Source organism: Sminthopsis crassicaudata, chromosome 4 (assembly GCF_048593235.1).
Source record: "Sminthopsis crassicaudata isolate SCR6 chromosome 4, ASM4859323v1, whole genome shotgun sequence".
Taxonomy (NCBI): domain Eukaryota; kingdom Metazoa; phylum Chordata; class Mammalia; order Dasyuromorphia; family Dasyuridae; genus Sminthopsis; species Sminthopsis crassicaudata.
This window is the reverse complement of record NC_133620.1, coordinates 158,544,007-158,564,112: the sequence shown is the minus strand read 5'-3', so window position 1 is coordinate 158,564,112 and position 20,106 is coordinate 158,544,007. Positions and strand designations below refer to the sequence as shown.

The window sequence follows — 20,106 nt, the reverse complement described above, 5'->3', positions numbered from 1 at the left end:
TCTTTTCTTTGATTTTTTTCCTCTTTCCATTGACATTTAAAGCATTCAAATATCTGTTGGCAATCACTGGAAGAAAAAAAGTGCTAGTCATGAATTAATCTTATTTCTCTTTATTTTCAAATTCTCTGATGACAGATTAAGCACTAGGTACAATTTTCAAAAACCAAAGCCCTTTAAATTCTATAAATATAGTAAATATCCCACAGATGACTTAAAAAACCTAAACAAAAAAAAACCTTACATGTATTTCTAAACCTCTAGGACAAGGAGAATTAGTTTGCTCTCCTGGTTATAGACAGGGTCGCTTCTGGTCTGTGACCCTCATTCCCAGAAGTGGCAACATGTCAGTGGTTGAGTCATAATTGATTATTTAAGTGGCATTTGTGAACCATATTTGCATGAATAGTGTTAATATCATTAATATTATATATAAGAAGGCATTCCTGAGGAAGAAAAATGCGATTTGCAGACCCATCTGTGTTTTAAACATTTTCTTCCCATCTTAAACCATAATCATCTGTTGGTGACATTCAAAATTTCAATAGCAATCTGTTGTGCTATGGACAGAAAGAAGTGACTTCTGGTGGGGCATAAGGAATAGGAATAGATGAAATCTTGCCAAGCAAAGTTCTAATCCAGTGAAGAATTTTCCAAATTGTCATTATTTCTTGGAACTATACATCAAAGAGAACATAAATATATTCTACAACTAAAAACGAGAAAGGAAGTATAGAGAGTGTGATGAAGGAGTAAGACTAAGTAGAGCTAAATGTAAAGCTTTCCAGTTTCCCAGGAAAGACTAGCAGCTTAAAAAAATTCAGGGAGCCAGGAACTCTGCCAAAATGAAATGAAGAAGTGAAATAATACATAGCAATCACTAAGATAAAATAAATAAGGGAAAAAACTCATCGCAATAAGAAATAAATTTCACTTTCCATCTTGTATTACTGTCTGAGCAAGACTGATAAAATTGGTACTAACAATAATTACTCTCTTGTATGATGCCAGTTCAAATGACATAGTATTATCTATGACTTAATCACTCATCTATATTTCATCTCTGATTTGGAATAACTACAAATTCTCTTCTGTTATCACCTCTGCTCCATTTACCGCTGTCATTGGAGTGCATCCATCTTATGTTCAAAATTCTAAAAATATTCCCAGCTATAGAAAGATTATATCAATAGGAAGTTTGTAATGATAACATACTAGGTGTTACATGGAAAAAACTGCTTCCCACAGTACCAACGCAATGTGCTTAGCTTCTTTTCTTCTACCAAGATACTGTGGAAAGTTTTTCTTTAGTCTTATCCAGAAGAAAAAGAACATTCATATATCCCAAACCTTTCAAAATTGTGGGTTGTCACCCCTACAGAGTCATGTAACTGAATATGGGGGAATCATAAAATTATAACTTATTATTAGTAAATGTTTATATTTGTATACCTATTTTATATGCCTTTTTAAAATATATGATTGTATATATACACAAAAATAGTACATGTGTGTGTATGTACACACACACACACACACACACACACACACACATATATATATATATATATATATATATATATGTAGTTCATGTAGTCATGTAAAAATTTCTCATGCAAAAAAGAACCATAAGTGGAAAAAATTAAGAAATCTTGACTGAAATATATTGAAACAGAAGAAAAATGGAATTTGTTGTTGGGAAGAAGGAATAAAAGGTAAAGGAATCATCAGAAAATCATGGTAATAATGCATTTAAAAACTACATAAGTTTAATTAGTCATCCTAATACTCCATTTCCACCAAAAATTAACATTTGGGGTCGCTGTTTTTCTGCCAACATTCTAGATATCTTTGAATCATCAACAGTAAATTTTACAGGCATTTGCCTTTAAAGGCTTTTAGAAATAGGATAGTAAACTATTTACAAAGGGAAAAAAAAAAGATATCCTGCTTTGTTTAGTTTTCCAAAATGGTAGTAAAATCAATTAAAATTTTATATAACCAAAGCCACACTTGTGATATGATGGTGCCTGGATTAATTATTTTGTTATTCCATAAATATATTATATTCATCAGAGTATCAAAAAATATACAAGTTAATATTTTTAGAAAATCTATATGGATCTTTAGAAAAGTTCTCTCATGGCAATTATAATATAAATGACTCAACAAATTCTTGAACTTTGATCTAGGGTTGTCTCTATCTTCTAGAAATGTACAGAGGAGGTGGCAAGAATAACTCTAATTTTTGAATATGGATAGAGATTGGACCTATGATTTCACTGGTAAAGATAATCTTCTTGAATGGCACATGTTTACCCTATATTGGATTAATTGCTGTCTACGGAGGGGAAGGTGAGGGGAAGCAAGGGAGAAAAATTTGGAACACAAGGTTTTGCAAGGGTGAATATTGAAAAGTAAATGTTGAAAACTATCTTTGCCTGTATTTTGAAAATAAAGAGATAAATGTGTGTGTAGGTATAAATGTAAAAGAACTCTTTCTCTATCCATTCAGGTGGGCACCCACCTACAACTTAAAGTTGCTTAGAGTAGAGGTATCAAAAGTGCAGCCCACAATACTGCTGAGTGTGGCCTGAACCAAATTAAAATGTAACTGGGAAATATGAAAAATAAAATATAATAAAATGGAGACAATATTAATATGTAGTTTTCTAAGATAATATAAGGCTCACAGGGATCCTTATATAGTCTTTAGTGCCCTGTTTCTATTTGAATTTGACACTGCTGACAAAGAGCACCAAGTGATTTTCCAGGATCACAAGTTCAGCTGGTGTCAAAAGTAGGACTGGAATCCAGATCTTTCTAGCTTTGAGTTCAGGTTTTTTTCCTCTTTTAATATTGAAAAAGAAAATTGTATTTTATTTTTAATCCCTTAATCACCTAACACTTGGAAGATAACTGATACCAATTAAAGAAGTAAAATCTTGATTGAAATAAACAAGATTTATCTGAAATTTAATATGGTTTTAAAGATGCTAAATGTAAATAAGACATCTTTCCCTCCTTTCTTGTTAAATCTTTTAGAAAAATAGATTTTTGATTCACAGATGACATGACATCATCAGTAGCTATTCTAGGTTATGATTTGTGGGGAAAAATAGTAAATATGATTTTTTTAAAAGTATGATGCATCTTCAAAAACTTATTTACAACCTATTATGTACATACTCAAATCTATATTTGTATAAGTGTATATATGTATATATTACACTTCCTATTCCATCATATGAGAAATTAAGGTTTTGACTCAGATTCAAAAAACTCAAATCTGTCGACATCTGAAGAGGTATTTTTAGCAGGCACATCACTCAGATTTGGAAGCACCAAAATAAAGTATTTTTTCCCTTATTGATTGTCTTCAATAATCTTTATTTCCCTAAGCTATTTACCAAACACTTTCTGTGCCACATCTAGAAATTATTCTCGATTATTCAAGGGAAATATGAACAAAAATATTTTTGATAATGAAAAGCCATAAAATGTGGAGCTTCACAATTTAGGTGCCTACAGTGTAAACCATTAAAAAAAAAAAAAAAAAAAAAAAAAAAAAAAAAAGCCAAATCCAAGGAATGGGAAATTTTTTGATTATCTTAGGCATTCCTAAATTTTGATCTGCTAGAAAAGGAAAATTATAGATATATATTACCAAACTCCTACTGTCAAACTCTCTAGTTAGCTTATTTATCCCAGGATAGAAACTATATAGAGCAGATGTCTCTTCTATGAGAAAGGAGTAAAATTTTACAGTCTTAGTTGACCTCTGGCTGTGATAATCTTTCCTCAGCTACAGTTTGACTATAAAGTTCAATATTCTTGAGCATGACAATCCCCACTCCTCCCAGCAGCTGTTCAAAGAATCTCTGAGTTGTGGATGGAACATTAAATGCTATCTAATCCAACGCATATACGACAAGAATCTCCTCTGTAATTTATCCAATAAGTGGCTATCCAGCTTGTGCTTGAAGACATCCAGCTAGGAAAGGGGAGCATGCTATTTACTGAGACAGACCATTCTAATTATTACAAAGGTTTTTTTCTCCCTTATAACAACCCTAAATTTGCTACTTTATAATTTTCATCCATTACTCTTAATACATTAAACTTGGTACATACCATTCAATCCTATGGAGAAATGAGTCTGGGCACCTAGACGCCATTTGTTCTTTATAAGGGCACAAAATAATTACTGGAATGTGGGGTGCACTGTGAACCAACAATATCATTCCAACACAGTGGCTCCATAGAACAAAACAAAGAACTGAGCAATGGTTTATGATATTACTTGGCTCAATGTCATGTATTCAGATATTACTGATGAACTCCATATTTCTGTTTCTAGACTCTGCACTGCAGAAACACACACACACATATATATACATACCTATGTATGCATGTACATACACGTGTGTGACAATACACAGGCTACTTGGTCTCAATTGAGAAGAAGAGCACTAGATTTTCAGTCCAAAGACCTGGGCTGGACTCCTAACCTCTGATTTATTTCTTGGGTGTCCTTAGAAGCAAGTCACTTAGACAATGTGCTTTAGTTTCTTCAACTACAAAACCCAGGGGTTTCTACTGTATGAGCTCTGAAGCTCTGGGTTTTGATCTAGGATCCTATGATTTAGCATTAGGAGTATATATATATATATATATATATATATATATATATATATATATATATATATATATATATATATATATATATATATATATATATATATATATATATATATATATATACCTTATATATATACCTTATATACTTCAGGAACTAAAGAAAGGGTCAAGTAAAAGGTCCGGGAAAAGGGTTAAGATATATTATTATATTATGGCTCTATTATTTTAAATAAGAAACTAGGGACCAGTTCCAATTCTATCAGACCCTCATTTTTACTGGCAGAAGATAGTTTCATGATCTTGCTTGTAGAGATGATATCTCTAGTGCTTACAAAAGCAGAACCACTTGTTACCAAAATATGATAAAATTGGGGATAATAACATATCAAGCAAGTATAGGTACAATTCTTATAAATAATTCTTTGAATTTGAATAATTCTAATGAATAAATAATTTTTATGAATTTACATTTCCCTTAAAAGGAAAGAAAACTATTTCTTAAGTATGAAGCTTATGAAAAAGATATCTACAGGGAAAAATAGAAATATTTTTATATTCCTAGAGTCCTAAATAAATCACTTTCCCAGAAGCCATTACAAAAAATAAGATTAGAATTGGTCTAACCATGAAGGAAAAAAAAAAGTAATATCTCAACATTTTCAGAAAATGTAGAGATGAAAAAGAACCACAAAGTTTTAGTATAGGGTAAAGAAGATAATAGTAGTAAAAAGTAAAAATGTAACTATCCTAAAAACAAATTAATAAATGTTGATACATGGATGCTACTGCTGGCAAATTAGTCCACCGAGATAGTTAGTATATAAAATACCACTATTGTTCCCTAAACTGTTTTTAAACTAAATTTTGTATATGTCTTATTGGGAACAAAAATTTCAAACACCATAACCAAATTTTCCAGTTACAGTCCTTTCTCATCTGAAGATTTGAATTTTAAATTAAATGAAAGCCTAAATCCTGAATAATAATTATACCTGTGAGAATATTCAAAATCCCAGAAATATTGAGATAATGATATGCTTCATAGAGTTGCCATGAGAAAAATGTTTTACAAATCTTTAAATCATCAGCTACTATATATACACACATATATATATCATGCTTGTTTGTTTATTTCTGCATTCCAAGTTTAGACTTAAAATACTCTCTTCTGTCTACCACCTCAACCAAATTCACCAAGCTAGTCAGAATTCATGGATTAAGTTTGCATGAAAGTACCCCATGTAGGAAGAACCCCAGCCCACTAAATCATAACAGGCCATCAGACTGTATTGGTTTTATAAGCATGAGTAAATGGGATTAGTTTAGTAAAAACAGTCAGTGAGGATGAAGAGCAATGAAATACAGTTCTGATGAGCCATACCTAGCTCCTTTTGTATGTTGTCTGGGATTCCTGTAATAGTCTTTCTCCTTTTGACTTTCTTCGGCCGTCTTACAACAGTGTCTGTGTAAATTAGAGACCGCCGAAGGCTGGCCTGGCGGTCGAAATTCTCCCCTAATGTAGAGTAGTGGAACAAGCAAAGCAAAGTTAATATGAAGCACGCTGACACCATGCACTTTCTTCCAGTAGCTTGTTGAAGAAATGAAAAAGGCATTAATAATGATGTTAGCTCAATCATATGATGAGAATGTTGGCTTAAGGGAGAAAAAAAGAGAAACAAAGCACACTATCACATGGAAGCTAGCTTCCTCACTTTCAATAATCATGTGCTTCCCAAAGTAGCAAAACCACAAAGGAATCTCCCAACCATTTTCCAAACACAAGGCAAGGCAACAGCAAAATGTCTATCACATTTGAAGTTAACATATTATCTAGAAAGTGATCCCTTGTCATCGAATTATTATTTAATCATCTTATATGGTTCCAATAGTCTATAACTAACTTCTCTTCTTATAATCTTCCAAAATTGGAATCTCCATGAACACAGAGACCTCTACATCCTCCCACCATGACTAGTATACTGCCTCACACATGGGAAGTGTGTCTTAAATTAGCAAATGAATGTTCCAATCAATAACTGGTGTAAATATGTCATTTTCCCCCCCTGAGGCTGAGGGTAAGTGACTTGCCCAGGGTCACACAGCTAGGAAGTGTTAAGTGAGACCAGATTTGAACTCGAATACTCCTGAATTCAGGGCTGGTGTTCTATCCACTGCACCACCTAGCTGCCCCCTAAATATGTCATTTTTTATGATATCCAAAAACATCCATTAGAAACAATAAAAACCCTTATAATGATAAAGGGATTTTTCTCCAATGAAACCCAGTAACACTGCTATAAAAGTTAGAGCTGAAAAAACTGATAATAGGATAGCCATTTAGCCTCATATCACATTCAAACTCGAAATGTTGATGGTATACTCATGTAACTTTCTAGGGTTTAAGTTTGTCTAATTGCTATATATGCCATAAAGTCAATTTAAGTGGGGCAGGGTAATGTTACTGTTTTATACATTTTTGAGCTACCAAAAACCACACTCCCATTTTTTTTTTTAAAAGACGGTTTTCTTTTTTTCAGAACAATTTTTCTTATTCATGAAATTATTTTCTTCAGAAAACTGAGTCCTAAGTATAAATACTGATTATATCTATCTATTATCATCAGTATAAAATAGGGAAATTGTTAAAGATTTCAAAACACTCAAAGCAAGTATGTTTTTTTTTAAATAATAACAATAGTTAATATTTATATTGTACTTACTATGTGTCAAGCATAGTATAAATATTATATCATTTGTTCTTTACAACAACCCTGGAAGGGAGATGCTATTATTTTTTTCCCATTTACAGTTTGGGGAACCTGAGACAGAAGTTAAGTGACTACTTGCCCAGGGTCACAGAGCTAGCAATTATCTAAGACTGGATTTGAATTTACATCATCCTGACAGTATTTTTTCCCCTAATCTTTTCTGTCACTAAATTTGGTCCTAGTTGGAGAAAGGAAAGATGTGCTCAGAAGAAAAGGCTGCTATATTGGAACATACCATAACTTAACTTTGCCTAAAGGAGTCACTACTCTATAAAAATAACAAAGAAAGGCTGGGAGAGAAACAAACCATGGTTGGTTGATCCACTTCTGTAAAGTTAAAAGTGTACACATATGGTAGCTAGTATTTAAATGTAATACATTGAGAGATAGTAGAATAGAATAGATGGAGAACCAGACTTTGATTGTGAAGGCCTGAATTTTAGTTCTCACAACATAACACTGCTATGTGATCCTGGCCAAGACATTTAAACTTTTAAGTGTTTTAGGTATTTCTCTAAAACTACATGTGGCAGAAAACCAAGCTGCATTGAGAGAGCTACTATTTGGGAGTTTCTAAACCAATGAAATTAAGTTCCTGTCGCTATCTCTGTGTGTGTGTGTGTGTGTGTGTGTGTGTGTATGTATATGCACGTGTGCGTGCACACACACATGTGTTATCCCAAAAGTCTTCATGTACTTTTAGTTTATTAAACATTACTTAAACTATTAAAGCTATTTAGGCTACTACAGCTTCAAATTGCACAAAAGCCTTTGGGATACAATGGACATGTAATTTTCATCATTCCAAACAAAGTAAAGACAAACCCAAAAGCTTCAAGGAAATTATTAGAAGCAAAAATAATATAAATAATAGGGTCATCTTCTTTTACATTTCTGACTTCAGTTAATTTTCTTTGCTCTGTCCTCCATCTGAGAGTGCAAAAGCTAAGGGTTCATATCAGATCTTGGCCAAAAAGGTCAGTGTTAATGAAGCAATGTGTATTTTTCATCCAGAAATAGCTCAAAATTCAACATTCTGTAAGATTCTACCTTTTGCTTTTATTTAATACTAATTTTTTTAGGTCATTTTGTTTGTTTCTAAATTTAATTATCCATTATCACCATATACTTTCCTTCTAACTAGATATGCTACAAGCCTGCTCATCATGAGTGCAATACTATTTTCCATAAAAAAATTTTTTTAAATCATTCATAGAGAAGCATTATCATCAGTATAAAATAGGGACACACACATATACACACATACCCAATATTTTATTCTAGAATATATCGAGTCCCATCTAGTTCAAGACCCAAGGGATTCAATCAATTTTTAACCCCAGGTATCTAGCTTGCTATGTTAATGCCCCATATCTCTTTGCCTGAAGGTTTTACTCCAGATTAGAAGTGATAAATTTAGGTGATTCTGTCCCATTAAACAGACTATAGGGTGACTAGTCCACTCAAGTAAATGAGAGCATAAAGTAATGCGCTATAAGAAACTTCATTGTTGGTACCCAAGTCCTTTCATGATATAATTTTTCTTAAATAACTTCCACAAAAACTACATATTTGGAAAGAAAAAACTGTTTCTTAGGTGATGCAAATTAAAATTATTAAGGTAATAAAAGTCATTGTAAGTAAACAATGTCTAAGGTATACAGAAACCTTTATTGAAATAGAATGAAAACAATTTTTTCCATTCAATTTTAGTGATATAACAAAAATCAGAAAGTCATATAATGATTCAATTTGGATAACTAAACTATTTTATAAATATTTTATATCCTTAAAAGGTAGGGTATTCATATAATCTTTTCAACTTTAATACTTTATTCATATAGCTATAGCTATCTTTTACAATTGGTTAACATTTTAATTGCCAAAGAGAACTCAGTCTTTAAAAAACATGCTGAGCTTCTTCTCTGGTGTTTATATCACCAAGTTTAAATCACACAATAAATAATCCTTTGTTCTAAAAGACATTTTATCTATGCCATTTGCTATTCTCATAATTACATAGACTCCTAATAATGCCTAATAAAATCTTGTGCTTTATAACAACATTAATACCAGCTTGTGATTTTATATTTTCCCTGGATCTGAATTGAATGATTGATTATATGTTGATTTTATTCTGGCTAGAATTATGAGATTTAACTTCCAAGTTAAAAAAAAAAAAAGACACATTATTCTGTAAGATAGCTACTTATATTTATAAAAAGATAGTTATATGATAGCTACAAAATATAGAAGCATCAATGGTAATAGTTATGAATAGAACAGATTAAAATGCCATGCATGCAATATGATGTGCAAATCTAATATGAAATAAACATATGTGGAATGAAGACCACATGGAGTTTTAAATAACCAGTGTTTTGTTAGGATTTTCAAGAATTCAAATAGGGACTGCTAAATATAATGTTACCATTTCTACTAAGTAAAAAACAAAAACAAAAACAAAAAAAACAATCCTTCATCAACCAGCAAGGAAAAAAAAAAAACCACATTGCTATTAGTCATTTCCACAGTCACCAGTGTCACTGTGCAGATGCCTCTGTTGGCAGTGAGCAATGGCAGCCTCACTCATTGAAGCATGGGACTAGTGCTGGGGAAATTGTTTTTAATTTTATGGAAAATTCATCCCTACTTACCACTGTATTTTGGTCCAGGCTCTAAACGGGACATATTTTAGATATTTTAATCTATAATGAATATAGATGATTATGCCTACATTTAATCTAAAATGAATTTCATGTTATTCAGAGGTAGATTATCTAGTCTACTAATTGTAGAAGCCTTTTGCCATCCCCATTCTTTGCTCACTGCAATTAGATTAGGAAAGAAAAAAATCTCACAAAGAAAGTAATTTGCATACAAGAACCTTTTCTGGACTGTTTATCTTTCTATTTCTATCCTAATTATGACATATAATTAAGAGTTGACTCTTAATACTGAAAAAGAATATGGAAATAAAGCTTGAAAATTACCATACTCTAAAAATTTTAACTTTAAAAATAAGGGATATAGATATGTGTGTATACACAGGTACACATGACACATATGTATGTATACATATATAAATTACATATGTCTATACACTCTATTAGTTTCAAAGTCAGAAACTTCTGTCTGTCAGAATTTGAATCAAGGTTTAGTGCTTTTGTTTTTGCTGGGTAAAAATAGTAATCAAAATAAAAAAAACCAACATGAGGTCTTGGTTCAGATTCTGACACTGACACAAACTGACTGTGGACAAATCATTTAATCTTTCTGATCTTTAATTTCCTCATCTGTAAAATGGAAATAAATAATACCTGTCCTATCTGCTTTGCAGTGTTGAAAGAAAAGCACTCCATTATTCTTAAAATGCGAGAGTATGTGAATGTAAATAGTTGTTAGTTATTACAGCAACCATCATTAGAGTAACTACTATACTTTTCTTGGTATTCTTAGGTCTTAATAGCTTCTGTAGATATTTCTTCCTGAGATAAGTAATGTTTCTCCCATTTAAAAAATTTTAAGGTGAGTAGCAAATCTCTACTACTATAAAGATTACACTTAAAAAACTGCAAGTCACATTGGGAAGAGCACTGAAAAGCAAAAATTAGAAGATCTATACTCTAGATTCCCATTCCTACTATGTGATCCTGGGCAAGTCCTTATTACTTCTCCATGTCTCAGTTTCTTTAACTGTAAGATTCAGATTTGGAGCTATAGACTCTCTAAGTAAGTTAATTTTTTATCTAAAATAATAACCTATGAATCTAAGGGAAATTTTTTCACAAGTGAAATATTAAAAGATAACAGGTCATGTCTATGAAAAAACCTTTCTCAAGTTGAATGGCTGAAATATCAAATTATACCATTAATTAGTTCTTCAATAAGACAGGAAAATAATAGCATTTTTTCATTGAATTGAATGCTGGCTTATAGATAAAAGTCTTATTTTATACTCTATAATTAAATGTAAAAGTGGTAAAATTATGTGAGAAAAAATAATCTTAAAAGACTAGCCTATATTTGCATATGTTCCCCAGAAGCACACCAAACTTGAATGAACTATAAAAAAGCATACCGGTAACGTTAATAGGAACCACATCTGTCTGGACTGTTTGTGCTTGCTGTCGCATCTTCTCCTCTGGTGTTGGCAGCGGAAGTGACTTGGTCCAGTTTGTTTGGGTGTTAATGTCAGATAAGTCACTTGAAGTTGGAGTTCTGGCTCTAGTCGTAGTAATAAGTTTTTCTTCCTCTGAGGAAGAGATGGAACACTGAGAGAAAAAGAGGATATATGGCATGTAAATGGCTGAGGAAAAAAAAAAAACTTTTATTTAACTCATCTCTTGGTGATACAATATAGATTCAGAAAATAAAAGTTGAAAGCCAGAAAACTGGACCTAATCTGAGATGTAATTTCAAAAGGATTAAGCGTACCATCAGAGATTTATAAGGTCACAGATTCAGAGCTAGAAGGAACCTTAGCACACAAGTGCTTCATTTTACAGATAAAGAAACCAAGGCCTAGAGTGGCTAGCTAGAGGGGAAAAAATGGATTCTCTCTCACTGGGAAGTTTTTTAGCAAAGATTTAGCAAAGTATCTGGCGATTTGACAGGTATGTTAAAAATTCTTATTCAGATTTAAATTTAACTAGGTGGTCCTCTGAAATTCTTTACAATTCTGAGAGTCTATGCTATTCTGCCATGAGCCTAGAGAGACAAATTGAAGAAACACTATTGCTTAGGAATTATAGTTTCCATTTTAATAAATAACTATTGAATCTAGCCCCTCCCCCCCAAAAAATCTGTCCATACCACAATTTTTATGCCTATTCTAATTTCTTCTGAACTTGGAATCTGCAGGTGGTTCTTATAAGAAACACTATTGCAGATCAACTATTCCTGTTCTTCTCAAAACAGAAATAAATATGTAGAAAGAGTATGAAATTGTTAAAGTACATCAAGCTTTAATAAACTTTACTTGGAACTTTATCAGAGCTCCATGGGAAACATTGCTTGCTGTGTCAACTTTGATAAATATTCACATACTAACAAAATAGCCTTTTATGTTCTTCTTCCTATAGCAACTTAAAAAATATTTGAAGTGACAGCTTCGTTTGGCAATCAAGTGGTGATGAACTTAAATAAGGCACAGTTTAACTTTACTCAATGACAAGAAAAGGCTATAGGAATATCAAGCTACTTTTTGTTTTTGTGGGAAAAAAACACAGTACCTGAATAGGAATTCCTTTAAAAAAATGTATTCTAACTACATTCTCTTTTAAAAGTCTGCCTGGAACAATTTCTAATTTCATTGTAATATTTTGTGAGGAAACAACTAACAAAATATATAGAAAAACTGTTATGATATTATTATTATTATTAAAAATAGTATTGGTGATTGTCAACTATTAAAGTTATCTTACCATTTAAATTACTTTACTTTCCCAAACAACAATATTAAAAACATGCCTTGACATTAAAAAAATGCTTTAAAGCTTACACAGCTAATTCTGTTTCCTTATTTTCTTATTTGATTCTTGAAACAATCCTCTAAAATGAGTTGGGTAGAATAGATTATTAAACAAGATCAAAGAAATAAGATAATTTGATTATAGTCATATAATCAGTGGAGGAAATGACTGATCAGGATTTATGGTTGCTAGTTCAGTTAAAACTCAGCTCAATAAAATTTGAAAAACAGCACTAAAATCACAATAAAAAGACAGTAGTGTAGTAGAAAGAACATTGGATAACAAGTCAAAAGATCTATATCTTCACTTCCTTTCTGCCACCTGCTCTTCCTAAGGCTCTAAGCAGATCACAATGTTAGAGAGCCTCAGCTTATTCATCTGCAAAATGGGGGTAAGAATGCTCATCCTACCTCAAAAAGCTATTGAGAGCATTAAATAATGTAACATAAGTATATCACAACATAAACTTAATTTACTGTCATTATAAGACAAAATAAATTCCTGAAAAAACAGAACTGATACATAGGTATATATGCATATATGTACATATTTAGTGGATAATAGTGACAAATACCTTTAGGATATCCCAATAAAGCTGGCTCAAGTTATCCCTGTTATAAACTATTTTTAAAGGCATTCTAGTTTCTATAATAAAGTGGAAGATATATTGCTATCCTGGTTTCTTGTCCCATTTCCTATATGTCTTCCCATGATTCTTTGTATTCTTCATATTCTTCACAATTTATTTAGCCATTCCTCATTTATTTTGTTTCATAGTCTTAACTACTACAAAAAGTGCTGCTACATACATATATGCTAATGGATAGAGTATGTAATTATGTTAGGACTCTAAATATATCTTGAATTTCAAATTCTTAATCAAACATAATCTAATGATTTCAGTCCTCAAGCTACTATTTGATTTATTTTCAGTGAGTGATACTGGTGAATATCTGCCTCTTCCTGGATACTCTTCCTTTCCTTGGTTTCCATTTTTGGCTTTCTGATTTTTCTTTGCTGAATCATTATCCTTCTTCCACCTTTTAAGTATAGGAATCCCTTAAGACTCTGTCCAGGAAGTTATTTTCTTCTAACTCTTCTATGATCTCACTAGATCCCATACTTTTTCATTATTATCTCTAATGAGATATCTACTTAATCAATTTCTCAATTTCATTCCAGTTTAAGCAATTTGCTTCCTGTATATTTTAAGTAGAGGTTCCTTGTTCCAAATTCATATCAACGAACTCCATCTTCACTCCACTCAACCAAATAACCACAATCTGATCAGTGCCCATAATTGTTCATATTTTTCCCAAAACTCAATCTTTCACAAAACTACCTTATTTAGGTTGGGGGCATTACCTAGTTACCAAAGTTTTTACTTTGGCATCATCTTGACTCTTCCATCTCCCTCGTCCTACATCCTATAAGCTGCCAAGTCTTGTTAATTCTACCTCCACACCATCTTTAATATATCCTTATCTCCATCTACAATTACTACCAATTTTGAAAACCCCTTAACCTTTCATGTGGATTTATGTCTCCCAATTAGGTTCCTTGTTTCCAAGTCTCTGCCCTCCACAGCTGCCAAAATGACATTATTAAAACAAAGATGCTCACATAACCCTCGGTTTAAAAAAAAAAAATCCTTAGTGGCTTCCTCTAAGAGAAAATATATTAATGTGCCACCTTTGAACTTAAAGCCCTCCACTATTTGCCCTCCCATCAATCTATCCAGTCTTATTTCATACACACCCATACACACCCACACACACACACACCCACACCCACCATACCTCTCTGTTCTAATCAAATTGGCTTGTTAGCTATTCTTTATACATTACACTCTTATTTTCCTTTGCACAACTGGCCCTCTACATTTTGAGTAGTATATACCTTCCCCTCCATACCTGAATCTCACAAGATCTCCTAGTCAACTTCAAAACACAAATGTCATTGCCTACACAATCCTTAAAGTTTTAAGTGCTTGGGTACATGTACTTGGGTTTGTTTGTTTGTTTGTTTGTTACCCAGCCATTTGTTTGCTTTTTCTTTGTAACAATTATTCTCAAAGTAAGAATAGGAGGGAGAGCCTGTGATTGATAGAATACCACAAACAGACAGGAGAAATTTAGTTTCATATTTCCCCCTTGAAATTAACAAAGTGTATGACAGTGGTCAAATCACTTAACATCTTTAAGTCTCAGTTTCTTCATTTTGTAAAAATGGGGAAAATAAAACCTACTGTACTATCTGAATTACAATATTATGGGAATCAAATTAAATGTTGATATAAAGTCTTCTGCAAACATTTAAAGTGCTGCATAAATCAGTTATTACTAATTAATATTAGTTATCTTCTGGCATATGTATAATTTATATCAGACTGCTTACTGTCCTTGTAAAGAAAGGAGGGAGAAACATATTATCTTGCTTAGGGAAGAAGGTAAGCAGGAGCATGCATTTTTGCAGTTGACTGAAGTAAGGAAAGGAAAAACAAGCCACTCAGCAAGCATTTATTAGGCACCCACTATGTGCCAGGTACTGTGTTATGCACTAGAGACACAAAGACATAAATCAAACAGTTCCCATCTCCTTAAATGAGGAGGGATAAAACATATAGTAAATAAATTAGTAAATAAAAAATATGTTCAGATGATTAGGGGCAGAGGCAGTAACATAACAAGTGTATTAGTTGAACTTTCAAAGAAATAAATAATTCTACGAAGAATAGATCACAAGAAAAATATATTTCAGGCATGGAGAACACCTTGTACAAAGAAAGGGAAAGAGAGAAGGAATGTTTTGCATGAGAAACAGGAAAAAGGTCAGTTTTCCTGGACCATCGTGTATGTGAAGGGGGGTAATGTATAATAATGCAGGAAAGATGGGTTGAAGCCAGACTGAGAAAGGCTTTCAATGCTAAAAAGGAAGTTTGTAATACACCCTCAAAGTAACTAAGAATGCATTGGATTTATTGAGTAGGGAGTGACACAGTCACCCTGTGCTTTAGAAATATTACTAACTCCCCCCGCCCCTTGCTATGTGACTACCTACTCTCTAAAGACGTCCTAGATTAAGATGGCAGAAATATCTGTAAAATGTGTACTCCTCCAATACACTTTCTTCAGAAGATCAGAATATTTATCTGAGATTTTAGTGCACCAAGGAGGAGCCACTGGAGTCATAAAGGATCTACGTTCAAACCCTGAGAGATTACCACCCTGGGTCTAAATGAAAAAATTAATTTCAAAGGAAAAGAAATATAAATATAATATAAACCAATATGATCAATTTGCAAATTTTCAGAATGCCTTCTTTCTTCCTAAAATATTAACATTCATGAAAATGCTGTTATACAAATTTTCCATTATTATTTCTTGCTTAAAGCTTCTTTACTTCCTATAAGACATTCCCAGAATACTGTCTGGGACATAAGAAGGAATAATTGTTATATAAAATTTCCAAAGAATATTTGCTCATAGAGTATTGTGTAATTCAGACTAACAGTTATTTAACAAATGGGCTTGAGAATTTCAAAGAGTAATGAAAATTCCTGGGAGTGGAATGGATCAAGACCCAGATGTTTAAATAATGATGTATTTCTCTTCTTTCTCTTCCTCCCCACCCATTTTAGACCAAAAAATACTGAGAAATTATGCAAAGTTAACTAGCATTAAATAAAACTTTAAAATTTACAAAATATTTTACTTTTATTCCATTTGCTCCTTTCCCTGTAATCATTTGGGGCTGGTGGGGCTAGTATTATTATTACCTTCATTTTACAGATGAGGAAACTGAGACTCAGAAAATTTAAATGACTTCACTAATATCATCAAACCAAGTATGATGTGAACTCAGGTTTTCCTAATTTTAATTCTGGTTTTCTAAAATGTTGTGCCACTTCATTGCTTCAGCAAAATTTAGCATAACCTAACAGTAACGTTACAGTTACCTTACAGTAACATTTTGCAATCAATTATTAGATTTTACTGTATAGTAAGGATCATCTCTGCCAATTTGGCCCAAAGCGTATTTTTGTATGATCCTCTGAGCTAAAACTGCATTTTATATTTTTAAAAAATAAAATAAAAGTTTATTTAAAATGGAAAAACCATTCTTAGCTACAAAAGCAGCAGCAGACTGGCATATGCTGATTGTAGTTTGCTGATCCCTGATCTATACTATCATTTATCTTACTGAGAATTTTTTAAATGGGAGACACTATGCTATGCTATGCTATGCTATGGTGGGAAGGATAAAGAAGCCAGTGTTAGATCACTTGACTTTAGTTCCAAATCTGTCACTTAATTGTCTATTCTCTTGGGCTAGTTGACATTACACCCCTTCTTCCACTCTAAACTTTAGCTTTCTCATTTACAGAATAGCAATAAAAAATATATGCTCTACCTACCTCACTATGTTGTTATAAGGAACAAATGGTACAGTGAATGTTGAGTGCTTTGTAACTAAAATGGGCTATAAATATAAGTAGTATAATGTAATGGTATATGTAAATAGGAAATTGTTTTAACATTTTCTGTTGTATGCATTAAATATACTTTGCATAAGTATACTCTCAGATTTACTTGCCCAGCCACAACTTCTCTCCAGATCTCATGTCTCACATCTCTAACTGCCTTTCAGACATCTTGAACTGGATGTCTGATACACATCTTAAACTCAACATGTCCAAAATTGAAGTCATTATTTTTCATCTTAAACCCTCTTCCCCTGACTCTAAACTTCCCTATTACTATCAAAGATACTACCATCTTCCTAGTCATCCTATAGTTCCAGCCTAGCTATCATCCTCAACTCTTCACTCTCTCACCCCCCTTATCTCAATTTTACCTTTCTTCTTCTCTGACATTGCTACCACCATGGGATAGGTCTCCATCATTCACACCTGGACTATTGGAATAATCTACTGGTTGGCCTCCCCGCCTTAGTTTCCCCCCATTCAGCAGTCAAATTGATCTTCATCCAATGCAGATCTGATTATCTCATCCTCAAATTCAATAAACTCTAGTGGTTCTCTATTATTTCGGCATCAAATATGAAATCATCTGCTTGGCTTTCAAAGTCCTTCATAACCTGACCCCTTCCTATCTTTTCAGTTTTCCTAAAACTTACTCCACTTCACGCACTCAACCTTTTACTTGAACATGACAATCTCCAGACTCAATGTTTATATTGGTCAACCTCATGCCTATAATTCTCCCCATCCTCATCTCTATTTCCTAGCTTCTCTAACTCCCTTTAAAGTTTCACTTTCTGCAAAAAGCCTTTCTTATTCATCCTTATTCTTAGTACCTCTCTGAGATTAGTCCCAAGTTATCCTGTGTCCTGTATCCCTACATTTGTTTGTGCATAACTATTTGCATATTGTTTCCCCTGAGCTCTTTGAGAGCAATGATTGGGGTTTTTGGCCTTTCTTTGCATCTTCAGAATATGGTATAACATCTAGCACATAGCAGGCTAATCAACCAGCTACCAAAGTCTATTCTTAGTTGTAAACCTCTGGAGGTAGTCATTCTCATCTTTATTCAATGGTTCCATTTTGTGAATCAGATATATCCTATTTGATTTCCTTCTAATTATATGATTTTTCAACAACATTAGACAATACTTTTATTTCTCTAGTTTGTTAATGAACAACATAGTAGATGAGAGTTTAAAATCCATTCTCATATTATGGGATTCTCTTTAAAAATCTTTTATTTGCCTTTACTAAGCTTTCCTATTGTTAGTGTCCCCTTCTTTGACATTTAATGCCATTCCTAATGAAAATACTATATGAACTCTACCATATTAATGCTGATGTTATTCTAATGTATTCTGTTAGCACATCCTGGTCAATGTATATCCAATAATACTAAAAGCTCATATTTACAGAGCAATTTATGTTTTATTTAGCACTTTCTTCACAATGACCCTATGAGGCACATAGTACCTAAGTATTATTCACCATTTAGTTGCAAGGGGGTTAAGTGACTTGCCCATGGTCACAGCCAGTAGGCAGCATACTGGAGACTAATATCTAGGGTTTGTGACCTTACCTATTATATCATGTTGCTTTAGTACTTTATTACTAAAAGCATCAAATACTGATTCCTAATTTGGCAATCTTACAAGATTCCATAGCAAAGTACAGTATGATTAATTCATTAGTTATGAGTGAAAAAAAGGTGGAAGATGTAAATAAAATGGTATCAAGCTGTATGTATGACAGCTGGTGGGCAAGTGGACAGGTACCTTGAAATTCCATGGGACCAAGTCACTGCAGACGTTAACACAACACTCAAAGAGGCAGCCTAAACTAGACTGCTGAGTGAGAAAGGAGAGAAAAGAAAGAATAAGGAGAAATAGATTCAACAAGAACATACAATACACATATGTACACCAAAATATAAAAAGCACAATGTAAAGGATGTAATTATGCAGAAAACCAGGGTCATGATTTCTTTATGATTTAAAACACAAATTGTTTGTAAAGTGGGAATTTGTTGTTATTGCCTCAATTTTCTTTTCCTGGTGGAAAGCTTATAAAGCTTAAATCCATATACATAGTAGTAAATGTGATCTTATCTCAAATCCAATAACTCTTATGACGATATTATCTGATATGTTTTAATTAAGATCATGAAATTTGTGGGACCTAAGAAAAGAATGTTCTAATCTTTTCCTTCTGAGATTGTCTGCTATGGTTATCATTGTTTTTAGCTTAGTTTCTCTATAATCCCATTACCTATAATGCCCAAATAGTATGAGCTTGATCTGTGTGATCCAACAAATCCTCAATGGAATTATTTATTAAATGAGCTAGATTACTTTTCCTAAATCTTTTAATATTTCATGAATACTAGTGATAAATTTTCCCACAATTTTTTCATATGTTAGTGAAGCATTGTCAACCATCGCATTTTTAATGTAATCAAATAGAATTTGTATCAGAGTATTAAAGAAACTAAAAAAGGGAAATAAATGAATAAAAAGTTCCTGATATAATCAACATATCTTCTGTTCTTCTGTTATTTTTGGAGGGGTGGGGGGAAATTAAGCAGTACTTAATTTCACCATTAGAGAAGTACTACTTCCACTGAAATAGATGACACTGTTTTATAATTGAGTAAGTGATCTCTGAGAAATGCTGGGCTGCAAAATCAATCACCTTATAATCAACCTAGTCATGAGACAGAAGAATTAAAGTGGTATTTTGA

The 20,106-nt window shown here is 32.6% G+C and overlaps 1 protein-coding gene across 10 annotated transcripts in view; it reads right to left on the bottom strand.

Annotated features, from left to right (window-relative positions):
• The window catches only part of NHSL1 (NHS like 1), a 345,331-nt gene that overhangs the window by 11,898 nt on the left and 313,327 nt on the right, over positions 1 to 20,106 (bottom strand). For 8 of the 10 annotated variants that reach the window (XM_074309691.1, XM_074309692.1, XM_074309693.1 and 5 more), the window contains 2 exons: positions 11,488 to 11,680; positions 6,020 to 6,151 (listed from right to left, as the gene is read on the bottom strand). In XM_074309691.1, the coding sequence (XP_074165792.1) occupies positions 6,020 to 6,151; positions 11,488 to 11,680 (325 nt within the window). The remainder of the gene's footprint in view (positions 1 to 6,019; positions 6,152 to 11,487; positions 11,681 to 20,106) is intronic. The other 2 variants (XM_074309696.1, XM_074309700.1) reach the window with 1 other exon arrangement.